Consider the following 13,061-nt stretch of genomic DNA (forward strand, 5'->3'; position numbering starts at 1 on the left):
AGAGACCTTAGAGAGACGTGATCAGAGACCTTAGAGAGATGTGATCAGGGCCCGGGAGAGGCGTGAGTTCGGAGCCAGGGACTCCGGGGCAGCACGGGCCAGCTCATACTGCGCGCACTAGGTCCATGCAGCAGAGCAGGTCTCCAGTTGTCTTGGATAACCCTTGCCACTGGACCAAGATCTAGCTGTCAAGCCCGTGTGGTGGCTGGTGTGCAACGGCGACCACACGTTAAAATAAATCCACGCACAGGCATCTTCCACACCTCAGGATGTTGTTCGGGATCTGGAATATTAGGTCCTTCATTGAAACATCTGTGAACTCATCCTTTTTCGGTGTGGAAGCAAGTCATCCTCGCTTCGAGGGACTGCCTATGATAATGATGATGATGGCTGTCTTAATTTGAGCATTATCACCACTGAGAAATTCAGCATTTAGGTAAGTTTCTAATGAGTCAGCTGCTCCCTGGCAGACAGGCAGTACATAATGCATGGAGGGAGATTGAAGGGGAGGTGTCAGACACCTAAAAAGGTGTCCGGAGCCAAAAGAATTAATAAAACTATATAAAAGATAAATACTGCACATATTGGAAATTAAATAAAAACACTAATAATTAATAAAACATATGAAAAGATAAATCCTGTGCATGCTGGAAAATGAAATAAAAACACTAATAAGTAATAAAACTATATCAAAAGATAAATATTGTGCATGCTGGAAAATGAAATAAAAACAATAATAATTAATAAAACTATATCAAATGATAAATGCTGCAGATGAATGCTGGAAAATGATTAAAAAAAAAACAATAAGTAATAAAACTTTTTACCTACCAAAGAGCCCCAATGGTGTCGTGTTCGAGCACCACATTGAAAACCTTGCGGGGGCACTGTCGGGAAAAGTGGCTGTGGTAGTCCCTTTCCAGCGGCCTGCACGCTGCAGAGCTCACCGCTGGAAACCTTCCTTTACAGCGGCTTCACCGCGCCATTTCTGTCGGAAGTGAATACGCTGAACTCCCCCCCCCCCCCCCCGAGCTGAATATTGCTCGGGGAGGGAAAAGTACACAACCACGGCCGCCGATCGATTTTCTTTTATGATCGACCGCCCAAACGCCGCGGTAGCCGTCCCTTCGGGGACGTGAATTTCGGGCCCATTATGTTCACATGACTATATTACATGAACGCTGCACAGCCCGGGGATTATGCGTGACTTACGAGGTGCCAACAATGGATCTGCACCCCAAAGGTGGCCGGACGATCATGTGCCCGTGAGGGCTGCGGCCCGTTCTTCCAGATCCATGAGCTCTTCCAGCTCTGCCGGCCTCCTACGGTGCACCAACGCTCACCTCGATTGAAAGCGATTTTTTTTTTTTCTGAGATGACAATAGCAAGGTACAAAATAATTGCCCAGGTACTAGTACGCAGCACACAGATAGACATCCAAAATTACCCATCCCAAATGCCTTTCAACACTGTCCCATTAATGCACCGTTAGCATGCAAGTGATGCATGATGAACATATATAATTACAGGAAAACAATATATTAACATCGTTGATAATAATAATGCGTAACATCAAGCTTACCAAGATTACCAAAATCAAAATATGGCAGATTTACATTTTAAGTAAGGAGTCAGTGCATGATTAAAGTTATTACTTACTCTCGTGGCAGAAACAAGGTTGTTCCAGCGCTTGCAGCACTGGACTGGTCCCCGACGGACCTGGGCAACCAAGGACAATGTCTCGGCAATCTCTGCCCATATTCACTGGTATACGGGCGGGCTGGGTTTTCCACAACCACCGCGGGTCAATTGGTCCCACCGTGCCTCCACTTAGTGGACCAAGGCAGCTTGGGCGTCCATAATGAATCACGGCAACCATCTCCCAACGCCTTCCCTTGTCAACCCGTTCATCGGAACACCCTCAAAAACATATCCACCTCCCGAGGGGACAAACACTGCGAACCTTCGCCATCTCCGTCCCTTCACAGCAAGTCGAAGAGTCACCATTTGCAAAAAAAAGGAACGTTAAATAAATAAAAAAAAGTTTATTCTTTCAGATAATTTTTAATATAATATATATATATTTACAGCGGATGCTTAAATGTCACTGGAGAAGTGTAACTTTCTTCCAACTACATCCTGCAGTGCATATTCTTTTTCAGATTCAGTCTCCACAAAGTCTTGTACAAGGTTTCCCGTGATTGTCGATGTGTTCTTTGTCGTTTTGTTCTCCAAACTGTCGCGAAGGTTCCCCCATCCTCCTCGCACCGGTTGGAAATGTCCGTGCTTTCTTGTCATCCCTTGAGATGTCCCTCCCACCTTCCTTCCCTTCCTCCATTCTTCCCTCTCCTCCCCACCCCCCTCCCGTTCTCCCTCGCTAGTCTTCCGAGGTGATGTCTATGTCCTCGGGACTGGATTTCTTGGTGGCCAGCCTCCACCGGTTGACATGGTGAGAGCCTTTCTTTTTCTGCTGGGAGTCGGGCCCCTCCTCCTCCAACTTCTGACGCTTGTATTTCTTCCTGCGATTCTGGAACCACACCTTCACCTGGAATAGAGGACAACAGGTGGGCTCAGAGTTACATAACGTGGGAAATGGGAGCACGAGTGGACTGTGCGGCCCCTCGGGCCTGCTCCGCCATTTAGTACAATCGTGGCTGATCTGATACAGTAGCTACCTTAAGTCGCTGGAGAAATACCACCAACGATGTCTCCGCAAGATCCTACAAATCCCCTGGGAGGACAGGTGCACCAACGTTAGCGTCCTCAACCAGGCCAACATCCCCAGCATTGAGGCTTCGCTGGGCGGGCGGCATTGTTCGCATGCCGGACGCGGGACTCTCGGGGCAAGTGCTCTACTCGGAAATCCTTCACTGCAAACGAGCCAAAGGTGGGCAGAGGAAGCATTGTGGGGACACCCTCAGGGCCTCCCTGGTGGGGTGCGGCATCCCCACTGACACCTGGGAGTCCCTGGCCAGAGACCGCCCTAAGTGGAGGAAGTGCATCTGGGAGGGTGCTGAGCACCTCGAGTCTCATCGCCGAGAGCATGCAGAAATCAAGCGCAGACAGCGGAAGGAGCGTGCAGCAAACCAGTCCCACGCACCCTTTCCTTCAATGACTATCTGTCCCACCTGTGACAGGGACTGTGGTTCTTGTATTGGACTGTTCAACTACCTAACCAAACTGGAAGCAATACGGTGGAGGAGGATTTCCTGGATTGCATAAAGGATGGTTTTCTAGACCAATATGTCGAGGAACCAACTAGGGGGGGGCCATCTTAGACTGGGTGTTGTGTAATGAGAGAGGATTAATTAGCAATCTCGTTGTGCGAGGCCCCTTGAGGAAGAATGACCATAATATGGTGGAATTCTACATTAGGATGGAGAATGAAACAGTTAATTCAGAGACCAAGGTCCAGAATTTAAAGAAGGGTAACTTTGAAGATATGAGGCGTGAATTGGCTAGGATAGATTGGCGAATGATACTTAAGGGGTTGACAGTGGATGGGCAATGGCAGACATTTAGAGACGGCATGGATGAACGACAACAATTGTACATTCCTGTCTGGTGTAAAAATAAAAAAGGGAAGGTGGCTCAACCGTGGCTATCAAGAGAAATCAGGGATAGTATTAAAGCCAAGGAAGTGCCATACAAATTGGCCAGAAATAGCAGCGAACCCGGGGACTGGGAGAAATTTAGAACTCAGCAGAGGAGGACAAAGGGTTTGATTAGGGCAGGGAAAATAGAGTACGAGAGGAAGCTTGCAGGGAACATTAAGACGGACTGCAAAAGCTTCAATTGGTATGTAAAGAGAAAAAGGTTAGTAAAGACAAACGTAGGTCCCCTGCAGTCAGAATCAGGGGAAGTCATAACGGGGAACAAAGAAATGGCAGACCAATTGAACAAGTACTTTGGTTCGGTATTCACTAAGGAGGACACAAACAACCTTCCGGATATAAAAGAGGTCAGAGGGTCTAGTAAGAAGGAGGAACTGAGGGAAATCCTTATTAGTCGGGAAATTGTGTTGGGGAAATTGATGGGATTGAAGGCCGATAAATCCCCAGGGCCTGATGGACTGCATCCCAGAGTGCTTAAGGAGGTGGCCTTGGAAATAGCGGATGCATTGACAGTCATTTTCCAACATTCCATAGACTCTGGATCAGTTCCTATAGAGTGGAGGGTAGCCAATGTAACCCCACTTTTAAAAAAAAAAGGAGGGAGAGAGAAAACAGGGAATTATAGACCGGTCAGCCTGACATCGGTAGTGGGTAAAATGATGGAATCAATTATTAAGGATGTCATAGCAGCGCATTTGGAAAGAGGTGACATGATAGGTCCAAGTCAGCATGGATTTGTGAAAGGGAAATCATGCTTGACAAATCTTCTGGAATTTTTTGAGGATGTTTCCAGTAGAGTGGACAAGGGAGAACCAGTTGATGTGGTGTATTTGGACTTTCAGAAGGCTTTCGACAAGGTCCCACACAAGAGATTAATGTGCAAAGTTAAAGCATATGGGATTGGGGTAGTGTGCTGATGTGGTTTGAGAACTGGTTGGCAGACAGGAAGCAAAGAGTAGGAGTAAATGGGTACTTTTCAAAATGGCAGGCAGTGACTAGTGGGGTACCGCAAGGTTCTGTGCTGGGGCCCCAGCTGTTTACATTGTAGATTAAAAGCAGCTAATGTAACGCCTCTGTTTAAAAAAGGGGGCAGACAAAAGGCAGGTAATTATAGGCCGGTTAGTTTAACATTTGTAGTGGGGAAAATGCTTGAAACTATCATTAAGGAAGAAATAACAGGACATCTAGATAGGAATAGTGCAATCAAGCAGACGCAGCATGGATTCATTGAGGGGAAATCATGTTTAACTAATTTACTGGAATTCTTTGAGGATGTAACGTGCATGGTAGAAAGAGGTTTACCGATGGATGTGGTGTATTTAGATTTCCAAAAGGCATTCGATAAGGTGCCAAACAAAAGGTTACTGCAGAACATGGAGTCAGAGGAAATGTATTAGCATGGATAGAGATTTGGCTGGCGAACAGAAAGCAGAGAGTCGGGATAAATGGGTCCTTTTCGGGTTGGAAATCGGTGGTTAGTGGTGTGCCACAGGGATCGGTGCTGGGACCACAACTGTTTACAATATACAATTGACCTGGAAGAGGGGACAGAGTGTAGTGTAACAAAATTTGCAGATGGCACAAAGATTAGCGGGAAAGCTGGTTGTGTCGAGGAGACAGAGAGGCTGCAAAGAGATTTAGATCGGTTAAGCGAATGGGCTAAGGTTTGGCAGATGGAATACAATGTCGGAAAGTGTGAGGTCATCCACCTTGGGGGAAAAAAACAGTAAAAGGGAATATTATTTGAATGGGGAGAAATTACAACATGCTGTGTTGCAGAGGGACCTGGGGGTCCTTGTGCATGAATCCCAAAAAGTTAGTTTGCAGGTGCAGCAGGTAATCAGGAAGGCGAATGGAATGTTGGCCTTCATTGCGAGAGGGATGGAGTACAAAAGCAGGGAGGTCCTGCTGCAACTGTATAGGGTATTGGTAAGGCCGCACCTGGAGTACTGCGTGCAGTTTTGGTCACCTTACTTAAGGAAGGATATACTGGCTTTGGAGGGGGTACAGAGATGATTCACTAGGTTGATTCCGGAGATGAGGGGGTTACCTTATGATGATAGATTGGGTAGACTGGGTCTTTACTCGTTGGAGTTCAGAAGGATGAGGGGTGATCTTATAGAATAATTTAAAATAATGAAAGGGATAGACAAGATAGAGGCAGAGAGGTTGTTTCCACTGGTCGGGGAGGCTGGAACTAGGGGGCACAGCCTCAAAATACGGGGGAGCCAATTTGGAACCGGGTTGAGAGGGAATTTCTTCTCCCAGAGGGTTGTGAATCTGTGGAATTCTCTGCCCAAGGAAGCAGTTGGGGCTTGCTCATTGAATGTATTCAAGTCACAGGTAGATAGATTTTTAACCAATAAGGGAATTAAGGGTTATGGGGAGCGGGCGGGTAAGTGGAGCTGAGTCCACGGCCAGATCAGCCATGATCTTATTGAATTTCGGAGCAGGCTCGAGGGGCTAGATGGCCTGCTCCTGTTCCTAATTCTTATGTTCTTATTAATGATTTAGATGAGGGGATTGGATGTAGTATCTCCAAGTTTGCGGATGACACTGGGTTGGGTGGCAGTGTGAGCTGCGAGGAGGATGCAATGAGGCTGCAGAGTGACTTGGATAGGTTAGGTGAGTGGGCAGGTGCGTGGCAGATGAAGTATAATGTGGATAAATGTGAGGTTATCCACTTTGGTGGTAAAAACAGAAAGACAGACTATTATCTGAATGGTGACAGATTAGGAAAAGGGGAGGTGCAACGAGACCTGGGTGTCATGGTACATCAGTCATTGAAGGTTGGCATGCAGGTGCGGCAGGTGGTTAGGAAGGCAAATGGCATGTTGGCCTTCATAGTGAGGGGATTTGAGTACAGGGGTAGGGAGGTGTTACTGCAGTTGTACAGGGCCTTGGTGAGGCCACACCTGGAGTATTGTGTACAGTTTTGGTCTCCTAACTTGAAGAAGGACATTCTTGCTATTGAGGGAGTTCAGCGAAGGTTCACCAGACTGATTCCTGGGGTGGCGGGACTGACATATCAAGGAAGACTGGATCAACTGGGCTTGTATTCACTGGAGTTCAGAAGAGTGAGAGGGAATCTCATAGAAATGTTTAGAATTCTGACGGGTTTAGATAGGTTGGTTGCAGGAAGAATGTTCCCAGTGTTGGGGAGGTCCGGAACCGGGGGTCACGGTCTTGAGATGGGGGGTAGGTCATTTGGGATCGGGATGGGGAGAGACTTCTTCACCCGGGAGGTGGTGAACCTGTGGAGTTCTCTATCACAAAGAGTTGTTGAGACCAATTCACTAAATATATTCAAAAAGGAGTTAGATGTAGTCCTTACTACTAGGGGGACCAGGGGGTATGGCGAGAAAGCAGGAATGCGGTACTGAAGTTGCATGTTCAGCCATGAACTCATTGAATGGTGGTGCAGGCTCGAAGGGCTGAATGGCCTGCTCCTGCACCTATTTTCTATGTTTCTATGTTTCTATGAATCGCTTTGCCCTCTTCCTCCCTCCTACCTTGGCCTCCACCATCAACCGATCTTCACTACTATTCATTGTATAATATTGTGTATTATGTGTATAATATGTATAGTATAGAATCAAAAAAAAAGGCCCACAAAAACTGGAAACAGATTATTTCTAAACAGGCTGCTAGTCAATCTTTTCTCCCTCTCTTTCTCTCCCCCTCCCACTGCGCGTGCGTGGGCTGATCCCTGAATCACATGAAAAAGAAGAAAAAAAACGCGCATGCACTGTAAGGCCATTGCCAAGGACGCTGGCCTTACGCGAGGAAAAAAATACCACTCCCGCCCGATCACTACCGCTACTACTGGGGGGAAAAAAGCCAAAACTAGCGACTTTGGATCTTAGCAGTATTCGGGCGGTATTGAAAAGTCAAGAAATTTATACCGCCCAAATACCGCCAAGATATGGGCGGTAACGGTATAAGTGGAAAGTCTAGCCCTAGAGAAGTTTACAGCATGGAAGGAGGCCATTTCGGCCTATCATGTCCATGCCGCCAACAAGACGCTATCCAGCCTAATCCCACTTTCCAGTTCTTGGTCCGTAACTCTGCAGGTTACAGCATTTCAATTGCATATCCAAGTACTTTTCAAATGTGGTGAGGGTTTCTGCCTCTACCACTCTTTCAGGCAGTGAGTTCCAGACCCCCACCACCCTCTGGGTGAAGAAATTTCCCTTCAAATCCCTCTAAGCCTTCTAGCAATTTATGCCCCCTGGTTGTTGACCCTTCTGCTAAGGGAAATAGGCCCTTTCTATCCATCATATTTAGGCCCCTCATAATTTTATACACCTCAATGAGGTCTCCCCTCGGCTTCCTCTGTTCCAATGAAAACAAATCCAACCTATATAATCTGTCCTCATAGTTTAGATTCTCCACTCCTGGCAACATCCTCGTAAATCTCCTCTGTACCCTCTCCAGTGCAATCACGTCCTTCCTGTAATGCGGTGACCAGAACTGCATGCAGTACTCCGCCTGTGGCCTAACCAGTGTTTTATACAGTTCAAGCATAACCCCCTGCTCACGTATTCTATGCCTCAGCTAATAAAGACAAGCATTCCGTATGCCTTCTTAACCACCTTATCGACATGGCCTGCTACTTTTATGGATCTGTGGACCTGCTCTCCAAGGTCCCTTTGTTCCTCTACACTTCTCAGTATCCTACCATTTAATGTGTATTCCCTTTCCTTGTTAGCCCTCCCCAAATACATTACTTCACACTTCTCTGGATTAAATTCCATTTTCCACTGTTCTGCCCACCTGACCAGTTGATTAATATCTTCCTGCAGTCTACAGCTTTCTTCATTATCAACCACACAACTGATGTTTGTATCATCTGCAAACTTCTTAATCATACCCCCTATATTTGAGTCTAGATCATTGATGTATATCACAAAAAGCAAGGGACCTAGTACTGAGCCCCGCGGAACCCCACTGGAAACAGCCTTCCAGTCGCAAAAACACCCATCGACCATTACCCTTTGCTTCCTGCCTCAGGGCCAATTTTGGATCCAACTTGCCACTTTGCCCTGGATCTCATGGGCTTTTACTTTTGTGACCAGTCTGCAATGTGGGACCTTATCAAAAGCTTTGCTAAAATCCATATACACTGCTTTGCCTTTATCATATGCTTTGCCTTTATCAACCTCCTGGTTATCTCCTCGAAAAATTCAATCAAGTTAGTCAGGCACGACCTTCCCTGAACAAATCCGTGCTGACTGTCCTTGATTAATCCGTGTCTTTCTAAATGAAGATTTATCCTGTCCTTCAGCATTTTTTCCAATAATTTTCCCACCACTGAGGTTAGGTTGACTGGCCTGTAATTACTCTGTCTATCTCTTTCTCCCTTCTTAAACAAAGATACCACATTAGCAGTCCTCCAGTCCTCTGGCACCACACCTGAAGCCAGAGAGGATTGGAAAATGATCGTCAAAGCCTCTGCTATTTCCCCTTTTGCTTCACTTAAGAGCCTGGGATACATTTTATCCAGGCCTGGGGACATTCACTTTCAAAGTTGCTAAATCCCTTAATACCTCCTGTCTCACTATGTTTATTTCATCCTGTGGGTGGAGGCAGCATTTGGGAGGAGGGCGAGCAGTGGCCAGCAACAGCCCTTGGATTTAATGTGGGGCCGGGAAAACCACTCTTCCGCTCGGCTCCACAAAAGATTTTTTTTAAGTTGAAACTTGCCTTTCTTGTGGCAGCCTTCAGTGACCCTTTAAAGACATGCTGGTTTGGCTGGTAAGCGCCTCCTGAAGAAACTGACCACAGCATTTACGGCACATGGTTATTGAGCATATGCAAAGGACCTAACGCCTGTTTCAGGTGCACGCCCTAGATTGTTACAGTGGAGCACTAACCATTATGGCAGGTGATGAACTACTGGTATGGAATGAGCTTACGCACATTGCCCGCCATATTGGACCTTGTGTGTCCATTTTACATCGGTCAAACGAGCGTGATCCAATTTCTAACCCACTGTCTATTTTTTTTTAACGGGAATACAGATAGTGGACTTAACAAGAAGACTGTCAGTCTTGTATAACAATATGCAGGGTCTTAGCATGTAAGCCAGACTTCCATACTTCTAATGCAATTCTTGTTAAGCTTCCCCTCGACTTTATTTCAAGCCAAAAGGTTGGTACAAAATGCAACTACCAGCAGTGAAGCTTCACGCTGATTGGCATGCAAGCTCCCAGGCTGCATTCTGATCCAGAATTCTGTTCTTTTGTGCTCACCTCTAAACCCTATAATCCAGCTAACCATAACTGGCTGAACTAGATTTCCTGGAGCATACATTAAGGCTATGTGACATTTGATGACCTGTCAGTACTCCAATACAATTCTTCAAGTCACTGATCTCCCAGCAACCACCAGGTTCCATGTTATGAGGTTCTTTAAAACAGGATTATATTCTATTTTTGCAAATTTCATGTAAGACTGGTTGTTTGTAAAACTGAAGCTCACTCTTTCTGGCATGCACACTAGTGATGTGACATTGTCATATGCATAAAGCTTGCCCAAAATCCATGCTTCTGTTCACACCAAGAGACATTTTATCCCAGTAACTGTTCCAGAGTCCTCTGCTCTTTTTCTTAAATTTGTTCTCAGGATTTGAAAGCCATTGTTAAGGCTGTGTTTATTGCCCATTCCTAGTTGCTCTAAGAGCGTGATGGCTGGCTATCTTAAACTGCATCACTCCTTTATGGTGATGGTGTGCCCACAATGTTGATAGATGTCACAGGGGAGGGATGTGCTGTTAAAGTAACCTCATTGAGTTGCTTCATGCATCCTGTAGATAGTACATACTGCAGCTACTTTGTGCCAGTGATGGAGGGGGTGGATATTGAGTCTAGTAACGGGGGCATCAATCAAACACACTGCTTTTACCTGGGTTGTGTCAAGCTTATTGATTGTTATTGTGTCTCACCCAGGCAAATGGTGAGTATTCCATCACACTCCTGACTTGAGCCTTGTAGATGATGCAGAGGCTTTGAGGGGTCAGGTAGTAAGCAATTTAGTGCAGAGTACCCAGTTTTAGCTGCCAGGATTAGTGAGATCTAAATATTGGCAGGTGCCAACAGTGCAGTCTTACACAGCAGGAACTTTAGGTTACACATGGTTAAGAGGTATGTTGTTGTTTCATATGACGGGAAAAGTTTATAATGGGTTGTCTAGTTTGGCTCTCCATTTGATGGCCTCCTGCGATGTCGAGTGGAGAAATGAGCTGTCTCCTACAAAAGATCTTAGTGGCAGGTTGCTGTGACGTGTTCCATGGTCTGTGACTCATGGCCAGAGTTAAGAGGTATAAAAATAAGGTACACCAACTTCTGCAAAACCAGATTGATGTCATGATTTGCAATGAATAATATTTCAAGGATTTAGACACAAAATATTGGTCGTTGGTCTGCCTCAGCCCTACTGAATTTGATTCCTAGACTGGCACTTGAGCTTTTTGACTTGGATGGTTGCTCAACATTTAGGCTAAGAAAATGTAAGGCCTTCATTTTATCCATCCCTCAGTAAACCTGAGCGAAAATGCTGTTTTCACCACAAGGATGCTTGTAGAACTGTTTTTATGTTGACTTAATTCATCAGACATGCCAACAATTTGTTATGTATGGTACCAAGGATGTGTTATTTCCAACCTTCTAAATTCAAGGAAATACAACCCTAATTTATGTAATTTCTTCTTGTAACTTAACCCTTGTAGTCTGTGTATCTTTCTGGAAAACCTATGCTGCACTCCCTCCTAGACCCATATATCCTTCCTAAAGTGTAGCGCCCAGAACTGCTCTCAGTGCTCCAGGTGTGGTCTAACCAGGGCTTTGTATAGCTGATGAATAACTTCTACCCCCTTGTATTCTAGTCCTCTAGATATAAAGGTCTGCATCCCATTAGCCTTTTTGATTATTCTCTGTAACTCTTCAAGACATTTTAATGATCTATGTACATGGACCTCTAAGTCTCTTTGGAACTCCACTGTTTTTAGCTTTTCACTATTTAGAAAGTACCCTGTTCGTTCCTTTTTAGGTCCAAAGTGGATGACCTCACATTTTCTTACATTGAAATCCATTTGCCATACTTTTGCCATTTCACTTAATCTGTTGACATCCCTTTGTAATTTTATGCTTCCATCTACACTGCCTATAATTCCACCTATCTTTGTGTCATTGTTAAATTTGGATATTTGACTTTCTATGCCTTCATTTCAGTCATTAATAAATACTGTGAATAATTGAGGCCCTAACACAGATCCCTGCAGGACACCACTAGTTACATCCAGCCAGTTTGAGTACTTACCCATTATCCCTACTCTCCTGCCGCTCAGCCAATTTCCTAACCAGGTCAATAATTTGCCCTCAATTCCATGGACTTCTACCTTAGATAATAGTCTCATATGTGGGACTTTATCAAATGCCTGCATGGCTTCTTCAGAACATATCTGCTCCCCTTCAGTCTGGAGCATGCTTCCTGATCGAAGAATGTTGAAAACCCTATGCGATTCTAATTCCCTTTGTTTCACTTCCTGTTTCACAAGTTTTTTTTTTGTTGTGTTGCTAGCATTTGAATAAAACGGAGCTGCTTAGCATGGTACAGCAGAATTATGACACAGACCTGGGCTTAAAAAGAAATGAAATGGATAACCTGCAATTTTCCAATGACGATGCCCACTTCGCAGGGTAAGGAAATGTTTTGATTATAAACTAGATACCCAAATAATCACTAGATTTATAGCTGAGCTGTACTATTCACAAAGGCAATCAGTTTAATTCTGATCTTTTAATTTACTAACTCCAGATCAGTGTAGTTACTTATGCTCATCTCATTTGGTGACTGAGACTCTGCAGTAGGGAGGTGATGGTAATGATTTTTAATGCTAAAAGTCATACCATAATTTTATTCTTTGTATGCTTATCCCTCACTGTACTGTGTTTCTCTCAAGGACTGTGAGAGGCTTCCTGTCCCCAAACTTAACTGCCCATAACTAGCCGTTTAACTGTAATGAGCTAGTGAGTTTTCACGATGAATTACTAGAAGCCCACACGTCCCTTCAGACTGCAGATAGAAATCTAGCCATTGTTGGAATTTGGACAGCTAAAATATTGAATGGAACATCTCTGTTGCAGTAGGGTATTATAAAGGAAAAAACAAAGTTTTTTTTGGTTTAAACAAAAGTATAAACTTTAAAATATTGAACAGAGTATAACATAACTGATTAGCTCTTAATTTTATTTTGTTTTCTTTTTATATATAATTTTTGTCTGCATTTCTTTAATATTTATCTTGCAATCCTTTTATTGCTTCAAATGATAGTTACCTGTGCAAAGTTAAATGTTATCTTTGTATTTAATAACCTGTATATGAAATGATGTGGTTCCCCTAACAGCATAAATTGTGATGATAGTCTTGTTATTTTAAATTAATGAA

The 13,061-nt window shown here is 44.5% G+C and overlaps 1 protein-coding gene across 1 annotated transcript in view; it reads left to right on the top strand.

Annotated features, from left to right (window-relative positions):
- gramd1c (GRAM domain containing 1c) overlaps positions 1-13,061 on the top strand; it is a 125,970-nt gene that overhangs the window by 14,969 nt on the left and 97,940 nt on the right. Inside the window, exon 2 of the mRNA XM_070891420.1 lies at positions 12,195-12,313. Coding sequence (XP_070747521.1) covers positions 12,222-12,313 — 92 coding nt within the window. The 5' untranslated portion in view covers positions 12,195-12,221. The remainder of the gene's footprint in view (positions 1-12,194; positions 12,314-13,061) is intronic.

The sequence above is a fragment of the Pristiophorus japonicus genome, chromosome 10 (genome assembly GCF_044704955.1).
Source record: "Pristiophorus japonicus isolate sPriJap1 chromosome 10, sPriJap1.hap1, whole genome shotgun sequence".
NCBI classification, from domain to species: domain Eukaryota; kingdom Metazoa; phylum Chordata; class Chondrichthyes; family Pristiophoridae; genus Pristiophorus; species Pristiophorus japonicus.